At 43.8% G+C, this 14,101-nt stretch overlaps 1 protein-coding gene across 1 annotated transcript; it reads left to right on the forward strand.

Annotated features, from left to right (window-relative positions):
- The first annotated feature begins 10,436 nt into the window (after positions 1 to 10,436).
- LOC309390461 (uncharacterized protein) lies at positions 10,437 to 12,640 on the forward strand. Its single transcript, XM_081949833.1, has 3 exons — positions 10,437 to 10,526; positions 10,918 to 11,193; positions 12,333 to 12,640. The coding sequence occupies exons 1-3, from the start codon at positions 10,451 to 10,453 to the stop codon at positions 12,500 to 12,502; spliced, it is 522 nt and encodes a 173-aa protein (XP_081805959.1). The 5' UTR covers positions 10,437 to 10,450; the 3' UTR covers positions 12,503 to 12,640.
- Positions 12,641 to 14,101: the final 1,461 nt, after the last annotated feature.

A 14,101-nucleotide genomic window follows, 5' to 3' on the forward strand; every position in this document is an offset into this window, starting at 1 on the left:
ATGGACCCTTAGGTGTCTCCCATTCCCTGGGCTCCGCCGTTGCTGGGGTTGGTCGCGCGGCTTGGCAAACAGGACAGCTGTTTACCCAAGCAGTAATGGCTTCATCAAGGCCTGGCCACCATACATAACTTCGGCCAAGGGTCTTCATATACACGATTCCCGGATGGCCCTCATGCAGTCTTTGCAATAATTTAGTTTGCAGAGATTTAGGGACTACCACTCGATGACCCCACAGCAGACAGCCCTGCACTATGGATAATTCTAAACGCCTTCTACCGTAAGGTAAAAATTCTCCAGATAACCCTTCGTCTGGCCAACCCCTGCGAACCCATTCTAAAATTTTAGAAAGGATAGGATCCCGATGGGAATGGGCTGCAATGTCTGTAGAAGTAATAGGTAGCTGGAGTTCCTCAACAGCTAAAACAGGGCAAATAGGAGCCGGGTCCATAGCCTTTAACGGCAGTGGGCAACGGCTAAGCGCGTCTGCGCGTCTGCGTGTCCTACCTGTTTTCCTGGGCGATGCTCCAACCTGTAAGAATAAGCGGCCAAAAATTCGGACCATCTCAGCATTCTTGGAGATAATATGTGGGGAGTGGGACGATCACCAGCTAATATCCCCAGTAGGGGTTTGTGATCAGTCACCAATAGGAAATGGTGGCCGTACAGGTAATCATGAAAGCGTTTAACACCTGCCACTGCCGCCAGAGCCTCTTTATCTAATTGGCTGTAATTACGCTCAGTAGGTGATAGCGTATGAGAAAAAAATGCAATAGGGGCCTCCTGACCTGAAGGCAACAGGTGAGCAAGGACAGCCCCAATCCCATAAGGAGAAGCATCGCAAGTGAGGGTTAGAGGCAGCTTGGAATTAAATTGTATGAGAACAGCTGAAGATGTGAGAAGTTTTTTAACTCCTTCGAAAGCTTTGGCCTCCCTAGGGCCCCAATGCCAAACTGAGGAATTATCTAATAGTCTATGCAAGGGTTCTGCAACAGAAGCCTTGTGAGGCAGAAACATTGTATAAAAATTTAAAAGTCCCCAAAAGGCTTGCAACTCCAGTTTTGAAGTAGGGGTTGGAGCCCGATGAATGGCTTCAACTTTACTGGGAGTGGGATGGATACCCTTTCCATCAATTAAAAACCCTAAGAATTCTACGGAAGATACTCCCATATGACATTTTGAGCGTTTGAGCTTAAGGCCAGCAGATCTGAAACGAGATAGCACGTTCCGTATTTTGATGATGAGGTCCTGTTTGCTGGTGGCAGCAACTAAGACATCGTCAAAATACGGGACCACTCCCTCCAACCCTTGGAGCAGTCGTTCGATAAGACGTTGAAAAATACCAGGTGCTACTGAGATACCAAACTGAAGTCTGGTGCAGCGAAAAGCCCCCTTATGAGTCACAATAGTCTGAGCATCAGCAGATGCCTGATCCACAGGCAACTGCTGATATGCCTGGGCCATGTCTAATTTAGCAAAAATGCATCCCTTCCCCAGAGAATGCAACAAATGTTGAACGACAGGAACGGGGTATGGGTTCGAATCCAGCGCCTTATTAACTGTTGACTTATAGTCCCCACATATACGAATAGACCCATCAGGCTTAATAGGAACAACAATAGGGGTTTCCCATGTGCCATATTCAATTGGCTCAAGGATTCCCTGAGCCACCAATTTGTTGAGCTCAGCCTCTACCTTAGCTTTAAGGGCAAATGGAAGCCTTCTGGGTTTCAACCTAATAGGGGGCACGTTAGGATCTAGATTGAAGGAGATGGGTTTGCCTTTGTAATTACCCAAATTGTCACCAAACACATCAGCAAACTCAGTGATTAGAGTCTCAAAGTCATTAGAGTATGGAATGTTGTTCACGCCATCAATGGACAGTCCCAGGGGCTGGAACCATTCAAGACCAAGTAAAGTTGAGAGCAGCTTGGCCACAACGACGAGAGGTAATGTAGCTTTAAAAGATTTATGTTGAGCCTGGACGAAGGCAACACCTATGACAGGAATCAAGTTCCCTTGATAGTCACGCAGGCGGCATGTTGAATCACGGAGATGATCTCTGGTAATGGTAGGAAGTAATTGCTGGAGTGCTGGCCAGGAAATTATTGATTTGGTGGAGCCGGAATCAATTTCCATGTGGCAGGGTTTGCCCTCAATTCTAACAGTAATAAAAATTTTCTTTGCTTTTGAAGTTAGTTCTGAAGCAGTTTGAACGATCCATTCATCATTTAATGCATCAGCATCCACAATAGAGCAATCATTATTGCGAACCTGGGTAGGCTTGTGGAAACGCTTGTCAAGGTTCCTGTTGGTTTGAGGAACCTGAGCAGGTAAAACAGCGCGGCAAACTACTGCAATGTGGCCAGGACGGCCACAACGTCTACAAATAGCCTGTTTGAACCGGCAGCTTGCCCCCGCAACTCAGGCAGCCATCATTACGTTTTTTGGCGGGCTCGCCTCTGAGGTAATTTTTATACTGCATCTGGTCGATCTGGTCAGTGTCATCAGCAAAGCCACTGTTTTGTTCCAGTTGATTGTTAACAGAGGAAAATAGATTAGAAGGTGGCTGAGTGCTGAATTTATTTTGAATGATGACAGCAGATTTGTCAGCTAACTCTGAGGCTCTAGCCTCATCAATGGCAGCTTGTAACGTCAGGTCTGGTTTGGTTAGAAGCCTACGCTGTAATTTAGAATCTTTAACCCCACAAACAAATTGCTCAAGTAGAGCATCATCTAATTCAGTAAAGAGACAAGGAATCGCCTCGTGTCTGAGTTTGGCTACATATTGGCAAATTGACTCATTTTCAGTCTGTACACACTGTCTAAAAGTATATCTTCTCGCTATCTTTGAAGGAGCGGGGGAATAATGTTGTTTTAATGAAGTTATAAGTTCATCCCATGAAACAGCACTTAGGGACAACGGAGCAGACAGAGCTCTAGCCATTCGGAACATTTCAGGTCCACACGCGCTGAGGAAAAACCCTTTTTTCCTATCTTCAGAAACTTCGGTAAACTCGTGAGCCATCAAAAAACAGTCAAATCTTTCTAGAAAATCTTCCCATGACTCCTTTTGTGCGGAGAAAGGGGCGAAACTCGGAATGGCTGACATTCTGAAGAGAAAAAATAATTCTTGGTTCCGTTAGTGAAAAACTGCGTGGACGTATCCCATCCTCGTCACCAGTATTAGATTCTTACTTAGAATTAAGTAGCCTGAGGCGATTCACAAGAACTGATGTTTATTTGTAATACACACAAGTAACTAGCATAACAGAACAATGAACTCCGGTTTGACAGCTATTTATACAGCTGCTGTCAAACCGGCAACCAATCATAAATAGAACAGCTCCCTCTGGTGACGCCTACTGGTTTTGGCCAATCCGGACGTCTGGTAGGTGTTGAGTGACAGCTTGTGCTGTCTGGCTTTGGACACAACAGAGACAAAAGATAATTTGCCAGGAATTATGTCAGTCAAATCATTGATGTTGTGGATACAAGGGAAGAGACGGTGTTGGTTTCCGTTCCTTTGCTTAATTAATTGAATTAATTGCCTACCTCATACAGCTTTCATTCTTTTTTTTGAAAAAGTTTTTTTACTTTCATACATATAACCACAAGTATAGCATTACATCTAGACAAAGTATTTTGTATTATCCAATATTATATCATTTCCTCTTTCCATCAAACCACAACAGCTATCATTTGCTCTTCTGCTTTCCATACACCATATTATACCCTATTTCACCATCGCCCTATCTCCTCTCCCTCTCTCCTGCTCCCTACCTCCTTTCTTCCCTCTGCCATCTCTCTCTTCTCTACTTCCTCTTCCCCCTCCTCTCTCCTTCTCCTCTCTCCTCTTACCATTCCTTCTATCTCTCCTGCTTCTACTCTCCCTTCTATTTCCCTATCTTTTCCTCCTCCCTACCTCCTTTCTTCCCTCTGCCATCCCTCTCTTTTCTACTTCTCCTTCCTCTCTCCTCCTCTCTCCTTTTTCCACTCCTCCTCCCTCTCTCTCCTACTTCTCCTCTCCCTTCTATTTCCCTCTCTCCTATCCCCTCTATTCCTCCTCCCTACCTCCTTTCTTCCCTCTGCCATCCCTCTCTTCTCTACTTCCCCTTCTTCCTCTCTCCTCCTCTCTCCTTTTTCCACTCCTCCTCTCTCTCCTGCTTCTCCTCTCCCTTCTATTTCCCTCTCTCCTATCCCCTCGCTTTCTCCTCCCTACTTCCTTTCTTCCCTCTGCCATCCCTCTCTTTTCTACTTCCCCTTCTTCCTCTCTCCTCATCTCTCCTTTTTCCACTCCTCCTCTCTCTCCTGCTTCTCCTCTCCCTTCTATTTCCCTCTCTCCTATCCCCTCTATTCCTCCTCCCTACCTCCTTTCCAAATTCCAAGTTATTAAATCAGTAGGTTTTTTTAATCTTCTCACCGGCTCTCATCCCTTCATCCAGACACCGCTCCTGGAACAATGCTTAGTGCAGTTGTCCCAATTTCGTGATTGACATTTTGCAATGTGCACTGCACCCCCACTGCCGGATCAGAGAGCCAGTCTCTGGCCTGCGAGGACCCAGTTTCGTTCCTCTTGGATGCTCGAGACACGGCTCTTTCTTTACCGTCCCTACAAGACAGTTCCAGTCCAAAGACTCCCCAACAGCAGTTTTTCAGCCCTGGATTTCGTGGAACTCATTCTTGATCCTACATCTTCTCCAGATACCTCAGGGAGAATTTGGAACCGCAGCAGAAGTTCCTTGTCTCATAGTTGAAATAATACTCCAGGTAGATTTCATGTTACATGTCTCTCTTCTCTAGTTTAGTCTCCAGGAAACTGATAAATCTCCCCACAAGTTCCTTATCTATCTTTACTTCAATCTTTGCTGCCACCATCTAAATTGCTTAAGGTGTTTTGCTTGAGTCTTCTTCCAAAATACGTCTTGCCTTGAAGCTCTCCTTTCCTGTTTGCTTCTACTAGACACATCTGATAATTCAGACACTGTCCTAAAATTATGTGTTTGTGGGGTTTCTTCTATTAAATTAGTAATTGACAGGCAATATTTCAGTCCCTGGCTCCTTCTGATGGTCAAGCAGCATCAATGTGTTGGTTTCTTTTGGCATGAATATGATTTTGCAAAATTTAGTTTAAAATTAATCAAATAATAAAACCTATGCAGTGGCCATGAGATATGAGGAAAGAAGAGGATGAGGAGAAATACAATACAATACAATACAATAGTAGAGTTGGAAGGGACCTTGGAGGTCTTCTAGTCCAACCCCCTGCCTAGGCAGGAAACCCTATACCGTTCCAGACAAATGGCTATCCAACATCTTCTTAAAGACTTCCAGTGTTGGGGCATTCACAACTTCTGGAGGCAACTTCTGTTCCACTGATTAATTGTTCTAACGGTCAGGAAGTTTATCCTCTGTTCTAAGTTGCTTCTTTCCTTGATTAGTTTCCACCCATTGCTTCTTGTTCTACTCTCAGGTGCCTTGCAGAATAGTTTGACTCCCTCTTCTTTGTGGCAACCCCTGAGATATTGGAACACTGCTATCATGTAGATAAATCCAATAGATCTATAGGGTCTCCTGCTTGAGCAGGGGGTTAGACTAGAAGACCTCCAAGGTCCCTTCCAGCTTTGTTCTATGATAGATGATTGATTGATTGATTGATTGATTGATTGATTGATTGATTGATTGATTGGTGGGTGGGTGGATGGACGGATACACACACACACAAATACTGTATATACACTCATACATATAGCATACATACTCATCTACACCCACTCCCACACACACACACACACTATGAGCAGTAAAATTTGTTGTGACTTTAAATTCCCTGAGCACTGTGTCTTCGAAGAACTCGTTGTGTCTCAGTGTTTGGTTGAAAGTGATCTGAGTGTGGCAATTTTCCGGTGCTGTAAATGTGTGAGGGAGTAACCATCAGATAAATTAGGAAGCACTCGCTAACCCCTTTTCTTTTGACTAGAGATAGAGAACATGTGTGTGTTTTTCAACAGCTAAAAGGAGAACCAAAGAAGAAAAGAGCAACAAGCTGTGTTAAAACCAGGGTGTGTAAAGAGACAGAGAGAGGGAGGGAGGAAGAGAGAGAAAGAAGGAGGGAGGGATAAGGGAGGGAAGGAGAGAAAGAGGGAGGGAGGAGAGACAGAGAGGGAGGGAGGGAGAGAAAGAGGGAGGGAGGAGAGACACAGAAGGAGGGAGGGAGAGAAAGAGGGAGGGAGGAGAGAGACACAGAGAGAGGGAGGAGAGAAAGGAAGGGATGAGGGAGGGAGGGAGAGACAGAGAGAGAGGGAGGGAGAGAAAGAAGGAGGGATGAGGGAAGGAGGGGAGAGACAGAGAGAGAGGGAGGGAGAGAAAGGGAGGGATGAGGGAGGGAGGGGAGAGACATAGAAAGAAGGAGGGAGAAAAAGAGGGAGGGATGAGGGAGGGAAGGGAGACACAGAGAGAGGGGGGGAGTGGAAGAAAGAGGTCGTGTAAGCAAATGGAAGAGCTGTGATGAAGTTTGTATTTTCTCTATGAAGTTTGACGATTGGGCAGTTTAAATGACCTACTAACCTCATCTGACACTGTTCACATGGATGATGGTACATTATGTGTACTGAAAGAATTTTTTTATAAAATATTCTTTTCTTTTTTAAAATCAAATTCGACTCCATTTTCCTCTTGAGGAAACAGTCCGTCCCTCCGATAAAGAGGAAAGAGGAGAATAACCCTAACCACAAATTTAGTAATCATTCACCACAGAATTTAGTTCCGTTTTGATTGAAATTTTACTTCTTAGAAAAGGATGCAGAGGGTGTGGTGGCCCCATTTTCCCACACACCGGAGTAATTGAGGGTGGAAGGGATCCCTCTGAAAGGCTGGAGATAAGGAGGCAAAAGTCAAAGAAGGAGGAAGAAGCAGGGAGATGCTCTCAGGGGATTCTGGGAGAGGGGAATTCAGAACTCCAATGGGCTCCTTGGGCTCAGCCCTAAGACTGCAACAGAATCACAGAGTTGGGAGGGACCCTGAAGGTCTTCTAGTCCAACCCACTGGTCAAGCAGGAGACCCTGTATCCTTTCAGACAAATGGTTGATACTAACATGATGAGTATCCAACCTCGAACTAAGGAGAAACTTCCTGATGGCTAGAACAATGAACCAGTGGACCGGCTTGCCTTCAAAAGTATAATGGCTTCCTGCTTGAACAAGGGGTTGGACTAGAAGACCTCTAAGGTCCCTTCCAACTCTGCTATTCTCTTATTCCGAACAGCTTGCCTTCAGAGGTTGTGACTGCTCCATCACTGGAGCTTTTCAAGAAGAGATTGGACAACCATTTGTCTGGCATGGCTTCCTGCTTGAACAAGGGGTTGGACTAGAAGATCTCCAAGGTCCCTTCCAATTCTGACATTCTGTTATCTCCAGAAGGGACAGTAATCTAACTGGCAGGGGGTTGCACTGATGGCTTTAAGGACCCTGCCCACTTCATCAGATCCAACAGAATGAAACCACTTCCCCCTTTAGGGGATCCACAATTGATCCATGAACCACAGGGAGTGTTATGAGAAGCAACAGAGAGAAGCAAGGATACCTCCAAAGCCTCGGCAATCTATTGGTTCCAGGATGTAACCAAAGCTTCAACAGGACCTTGCAATAAAGTCTAACTTTCTAACTTTTGGGAATGACAGGAAGATTAGTCATTGAGTATTGCTGATTCAGAGATGGCGTGTATTGCTCCTGAGTAAGCAACAGAACTTCTCTGACTTCATTGACTTCGTAGCTTACCCAGAAATTGAAACTTGAGGCATTGGTCCAACGGAGAGATCTGTGAGCAAATGGAAGAGCTGCAATTAAATTTGTTCATTAACTCTATGCATGTTTGATGATTGGGCAGCTTAAATAACCTACCAACCCCATCTGACAGTGTTCAGATGGATGATGGTACATTATGCGCACTGAAAGAATTTTTAAAAAATATTCTTTTCTTTTTAAAAAATCAAATTCAACTCTATTTTCCTCTTGAGAAAACGGTCCGTCCCTCTGATAAAGAGGAAAGGGGAGAATAGCTCTAATCACAAATTCAGTAATAATTAACCACAGAATTTAGTTCCGTTCTGATTATTTGAAGTTTTACTTCTAGGAAAGAGGCAGAGGGTGTGGTGGCCCCATTTTCCCGACACACCGGAATAATTGAGAGAGGGGGGTTGTCCCTCTGAAAGGCTGGAGATAAGGAGGCAAATGTCCAAGAAGGAGGAAGAAGCAGGATGCTCTCAGGGGATTCTGGGAGAGGAGAATTCAGACCTCCAACCGGCTCCTTGGGCTCAGCCCTGAGACTGCAACAGAATCACAGAGTTGGGAAGGACCCTGAAGGTCTTCTAGTCCAGCCCGCTGCTCAAGCAGGAGACCCTGTATCCTTTCAGACAAATGGTTGATACTAACATGATGAGTATCCAACCTGGAACTAAGGAGAAATTTCCTGACAGTGAGAACAATTAATCAGTGTAACTACTTGCCACCAGAAGTTGTATCTGCTTCATCACTGGAAGTTTTCAAGAAGAGATTGGACAACCGTTTGTCTGAAATGATACAAGGTCTCTTGCTTGAACAAGCGGCTGGACTAGAAGACCTCCAAGGTCCCTTCCAACTCTGACGTTCTGTTATCTCCAGAAGGGGCAGGAATCTAAGTGGCAGGGGGTTGCACTGATGGCTTTAAGGATCTTGCCCACTTCATCAGATGAAACAAGATTAAACTGTTCCCAGGTAACCATGGAAGACGGATCCCCAGGCATCCCTGAAGGACCTTCCCCATGCTCAGATTCCAAAGGGACACGGATCCAAGCAACTTTCTCAGGTGTTGCACAAAAGCCAACACAGTTCTAGGCTGCATCAATAGAGGGAAAGAATCAAGATCACCCGAAGTGTTAATACCACTTTATAAATCCTTGGTAGGAGCTGCTATCAAGGTGGATCTGGGTATGTCTAGTTTAATGAAAAGAAGGACAAGGGGAGACAGGGTAGCATTGTTCCAATATCTCAGGGGTTGCCACAAAGAAGAGGGAGTCAAGCTATTCCCCAAAGCACCTGAACGCAGGACAAGAAGCAATGGGTGGAAACTAATCAAGGAGAGAACCAACTTAGAACTGAGGGAAAAAAATTTCCTGACAGTTAGAACAATTAATCAGTGGAACAACTTGCCTCCAGAAGTTGTGAATGCCCCAACACTGGAAGTCTTTAAGAAGAGATTTGTCTTTAAGAAAAACTATTTGTCTGAAGTGGTGTAGGGTTTCCTGCCTAAGTAGGAGATTGGACTAGAAGACCTCCAAGGTCCTTCCCAATTCTGTTATTCTATTCTATTCTATTCTATTCTATTCTATTCTATTCTATTCTATTCTATTCTATTCTATTCTATTCTATTCTATTCTATTCTATTCTATTCTATTCTATTCTATTCTATTCTATTCTTCTCTGCCCAGCAGTGAATATGATCACCAGGAGCCTTCTGTCCCAGGAGGGACCGGGTGATCCTAAACAGAGCTTATAGAGGACACGCTGTGGATCCAATAAGGGCAGAAGAAGAGTGGGGCGTTACCACTCTTACTGATGCAAGATAGAATAACAGAGTTGGAAGGGACCTTGGAGGTCTTCTAGTCCAACCCCCTCCTAGGCAGGAAACCCTATACCACTTCAGACAAATGGTTATCCAACCTCTTCTTAAACACTTCTAGTGTTGGAGCATTTACAACTTCTGGAGGGAAGTTGTACCGCTGGTTAATTGTTCTGACTGTCAAGAAATTTCTCCTTAGTTCTAAGTTGCTTCTCTCCTTGATAAGTTTCCACCCGTTGCTTCTTGTTCTACCCTCAGGTGCTTTGGAGAATAGTTTGACTCCCTCTTCTTTGTGGCAACCCCTGAGATATTGGAAGACTGCTATCATGTCTCCCGTAGTCCTTCTTTTCATTAAACTAGACAGACCCGGATCCACCTTGATAGCAGCTCTAACTCATGTCCTGTTGGATTGATTCCTTCTTTTTAACCATTGGGGTGTAGGTGTCTCTTGCCCCTTTAGGGGATCCTCAATTGATCCATGACCCACAGGGAGTGGCAAGAGAAGCAACAGAGAGAAGCAATCATACCTCCAAAGCCTTGGCGATCCATTGGGTCCAGGATGCAACCAAAGCTTCGAAAGGACCTTGCAGTAAAGTGTAACTTTCTAACTTTTGGGGTGACAGGAAGATTAGTCATTGGACATTGCAGATTTAGAGATGGCGTGTATTGCTCCTGAGTAAGCAACAGAAGTTCTCTAACTTCATTGACTTCGTAGCTTACCCCGAAATCGAAACTTGAGACATTGGCCCAACTTTATGAAAAGGAAATGGGAGTTCCTCTTTTGCTCCTCCCACTGAAGAAAACATCTGTGGGGCAAGATGCAAAGTCACCTCAGATTATTTCTCCTGCTGCTGTCGGCATGGCTGCCTTGAGGTCCTTCAAGAGAATCGGTGGTCCTCTTCAGCTGCTGCTGCTCCTCCTTCTGCAAGGTCTGGGTGAGTGTTGGCAGTTGAGATCAGATAGATTCCATCCTCAGATTTGCTACTGGAATAAAATCCAGTGCAAGAGGAATATTAAGGTTGCTTTAGACTTGATGGGCTTCTCTGAACATTAAGATGTTCCCACTGCAAAGGCCAATGCCATATATTAGATCTGGGGAGGAGGAGATTCCTTCCACTGCTTCCCACCCAAGTAGCAATATGAATAAGAGCTCTGAAGTTTTGGTGATCAACTGGGGCCACCTGGTTTGATCTGGTCATGGAATGGAATGGAATGGAACGGAATGGAACAGAACAGAACAGAACAGAATAGACCAAAAACATTCTTGGAGGCTCCTGTGTTGTTTCTGATGAATGTCAATTGATGTCTCTCTGCTTTCTCCCTCAGTCAAACCAATCCAGCTTCAGAGTCCCAAAGGATCTCGTCCCATTTTCAAATGCTCTGCAAAATATTTTCCCTCCACAAACATCGACATTGTTTGGATGAAGGATGGGAAACGGATAGAGGCTAACAAGCCTGAATTCTTTTATAAAGACGTAAATGGGAGAAAGGGGTACAATGTGACAACCAATGTGACAATACCTCCTGGGCAAAGAGATGTCAGGTCAGAGCTGAGCTGTCAGATCCAACACAAGTCTGATCAACAGACGGATGTCCTAAGAGGTAGGTGAACCTTGGGTTGCAGAGTGGGAGGAGGTTATGGAGTCTTTACCTGGTAGAGGGGCCTCCACAGCAGAAGGAACAGCACCAAGAAGATCTGGACACTCGTCCCATGGAAGTAGAAATATAGAACAACAGAGTTGGAAAGGACCTTGGAGGTCGTCTAGTCCAACCCCCTGCTTAGGCAGGAAACCCTATACCGTTTCAGACAAATGGCTATCCAACATTTTCTTAAAGACTTCCAGTGTTGGGGCATTCACAACTTCTGGAGGCAATTTCTGTTCCACTGATTCATTGTTCTAACTGTCAGGAAATTTCACCTCCGTTCTAAGTTGCTTCTCTCCTTGATTAGTTTCCACCCATTGCTTCTTGTTCTACCCTCAGGCGCCTTGGAGAATAGCTTGACTCCCTCTTCTTTGTGGCAACCCCTGAGATATTGGAAGACTGCTATCATGTCTCCCCTAGTCCTTCTTTTCATTAAACTAGACAAGGGAACTGAGACCAGCCACACTTTCTCATGCTTCCTTAGAGGGCTGCGTTTGTGGGGAGCAAGTCTTTGGAAAGTTCTCCTCTCTCTGATTCCCTTCCCAAGGACTGAGCCAAGATGAAATATATACCTCCCCTACAATGGGGGAGATATATATTTAATCCTGATTGAGGGTAGCTCACAGGTGACAGCAACTTCCCTTGGAGATTTCCTTGAAACCTGGGATGCCAAGGACATGCCTACCTTGGCTGGCATGGAGATAGCAAGGAAACTGTGTGGCAAATGGGCTTTGCTGGGGGATGACACGGGAAAAACCAATTTGGCCTAATAAAGGTACTTAAACGAAAAAGGGAAATGTTAATGGTATAGGGTTTCTTGCCTGAGAAGGGGGTTGGACTAGATGGCCTACAAGGTCCCTTCCAATTCTGTTATTCTAAGTTTAACAATGAGAACAATTAACCAGTGGAATAGCTTGCCTTCAGAAGTTGTGAGTTCTCCATCATTGGAGGTTTTTAAGAAGAGACTGGACAACCATTTGTCTGGAATTGTCCGGAATAGGGTCTCCTGCTTGAGCAGGGGGTTGGACTAGAAGACCTCCAGGGTCCCTTCCAACTCTGTTATTCTGTTTTATTTATCCACTGTCTTTTCTCCACAGGCTCACAGAAAGACTTCATCCTTGTTCTCTGCATCGCGCTTTTCCTGACCAAAGTAGCCATCCTTCTTTTCATCACCTGCCTTTTCCTAATAAAAGTGTGTGGACGCAAGAGGACAAACAATCATTCTGGAACATTCCATGAAGTGAGAGAGTCTGGAACTTCAAGTTAGGGACTCGGCTTCCCCACAGATTTTCAGGATGGGAAAGGATCCGATTAGGAAATCAATAATAATAATATTAAAAGGCTTGTATAATGAGCGAAATGTATAAAGTTCTAAGCCTATAAAACCAAGATGGAGTTTTTTTTTTACAAAAATAATAATAACTTTGCTTTGTTTTGCCATGTTTGTGATTCAAATGAATCCACCTTAAATTGTAAATGCTTCTTGTTTATTTTTCATTTAAAAAAAAACCCTTGAAAACCGAAGTAATTGTTCTTTTGAGATATATTTAAAAGATTAGGAAAGAAAGGTAAAAAAGTATTTGCTTACTTTAGCGATAAAGGAACAAATGTAAAAACCATATAATTTGGAGGGGTGTAGATATGCTTTTGAAATATGAAGAAGTGACAAAACATTAAATGTCCATGTTCAATACTTGTTTGCCCATTGAAGGGACGAGACAAGGCTGCCCTCTATCACCTCTACTTTTGATTTTAACATTAGAGGTTTTAAATAGAAAGATCAGAGAAGAAAAAGAAATGGAAGGAATGAAAATCCAAAAGGAAGAATATAAATTACAAGCATTTGCAGATGAGTTGGTTTTTATCCTAGAGGAGCCATTAGAAACTGCACCTAAATTGATAGAAAGAATAGAGGAATATGGAAAAGTAGACCGTTTGAAAATAAATAAAGATAAAATGAAGATTCTGACAAAGGATATATCATCAAGACAAAAGGAAGAATTGGCGGAAGCTTTGGGGATTCAAGTCACGAATAAGGTTAAATATTTGGGGATATATTTAACTGCAAGATATAGCACACTTAAAGAGAACAACTACCAGAAACTTAAACAACAGATTGCGATTTACTTGATGAAATGGGAAAACCTACAACTATCAATGATATGGAGAATATCTACAATCAAAATGAACATTTTACCCAGAATCTTATATTTGTTCCAGATAATTACAATCAGATTAGGGAAAGAGTATTTTGATGATTTAAACAAAATAGTGCTGAAGGACCGGACGGATTACACCCCAGGGTTCTGAAGGAACTGGCAGACGAGATCTCAGAACCACTGAACTATATCTTTCAGAGATCCTGGAGCACCGGGGAACTATCAGAGGACTGGAAAAGAGCTGATGTGGTTCCCATCTTCAAAAAAGGGGGAAAAAACAAATCCAGGAAACTACAGACCTATCAGCCTGACCTCAATACCAGGAAAGATTCTGGAAAAGATAATCAAGCAACGAATTAGTGAACACCTAGAAGAAAACAAAGTAATAGCCAAAAGCCAACATGGATTTGTCAAAAATAGATCATGCCAGACTAATCTTATTGCATTCTTTGACAAAGTGACAAAATTAGTGGATCAGAGGAATGCCATCAATATAGTTCACTTGGATTTCAGTAAGGCATTTGATAAGGTAGACCATAATCTACTACTAGACAAAGTAGAAGAATGTGGGTTAGACAGCATCACCACCAGATGGATTCGTAACTGGCTGACCAACCGCACTCAATGTGTAGTCCTCAATGGAACTGCATCTACATGGAGGGAGGTAAGCAGTGGAGTACCCCAAGGCTCTGTTTTGGGCCCAGTAC

Source organism: Natrix helvetica (assembly GCF_964273705.1).
Source record: "Natrix helvetica genome assembly, chromosome: 3".
In the NCBI taxonomy this organism is placed as follows: Eukaryota; Metazoa; Chordata; class Lepidosauria; order Squamata; family Natricidae; genus Natrix; species Natrix helvetica.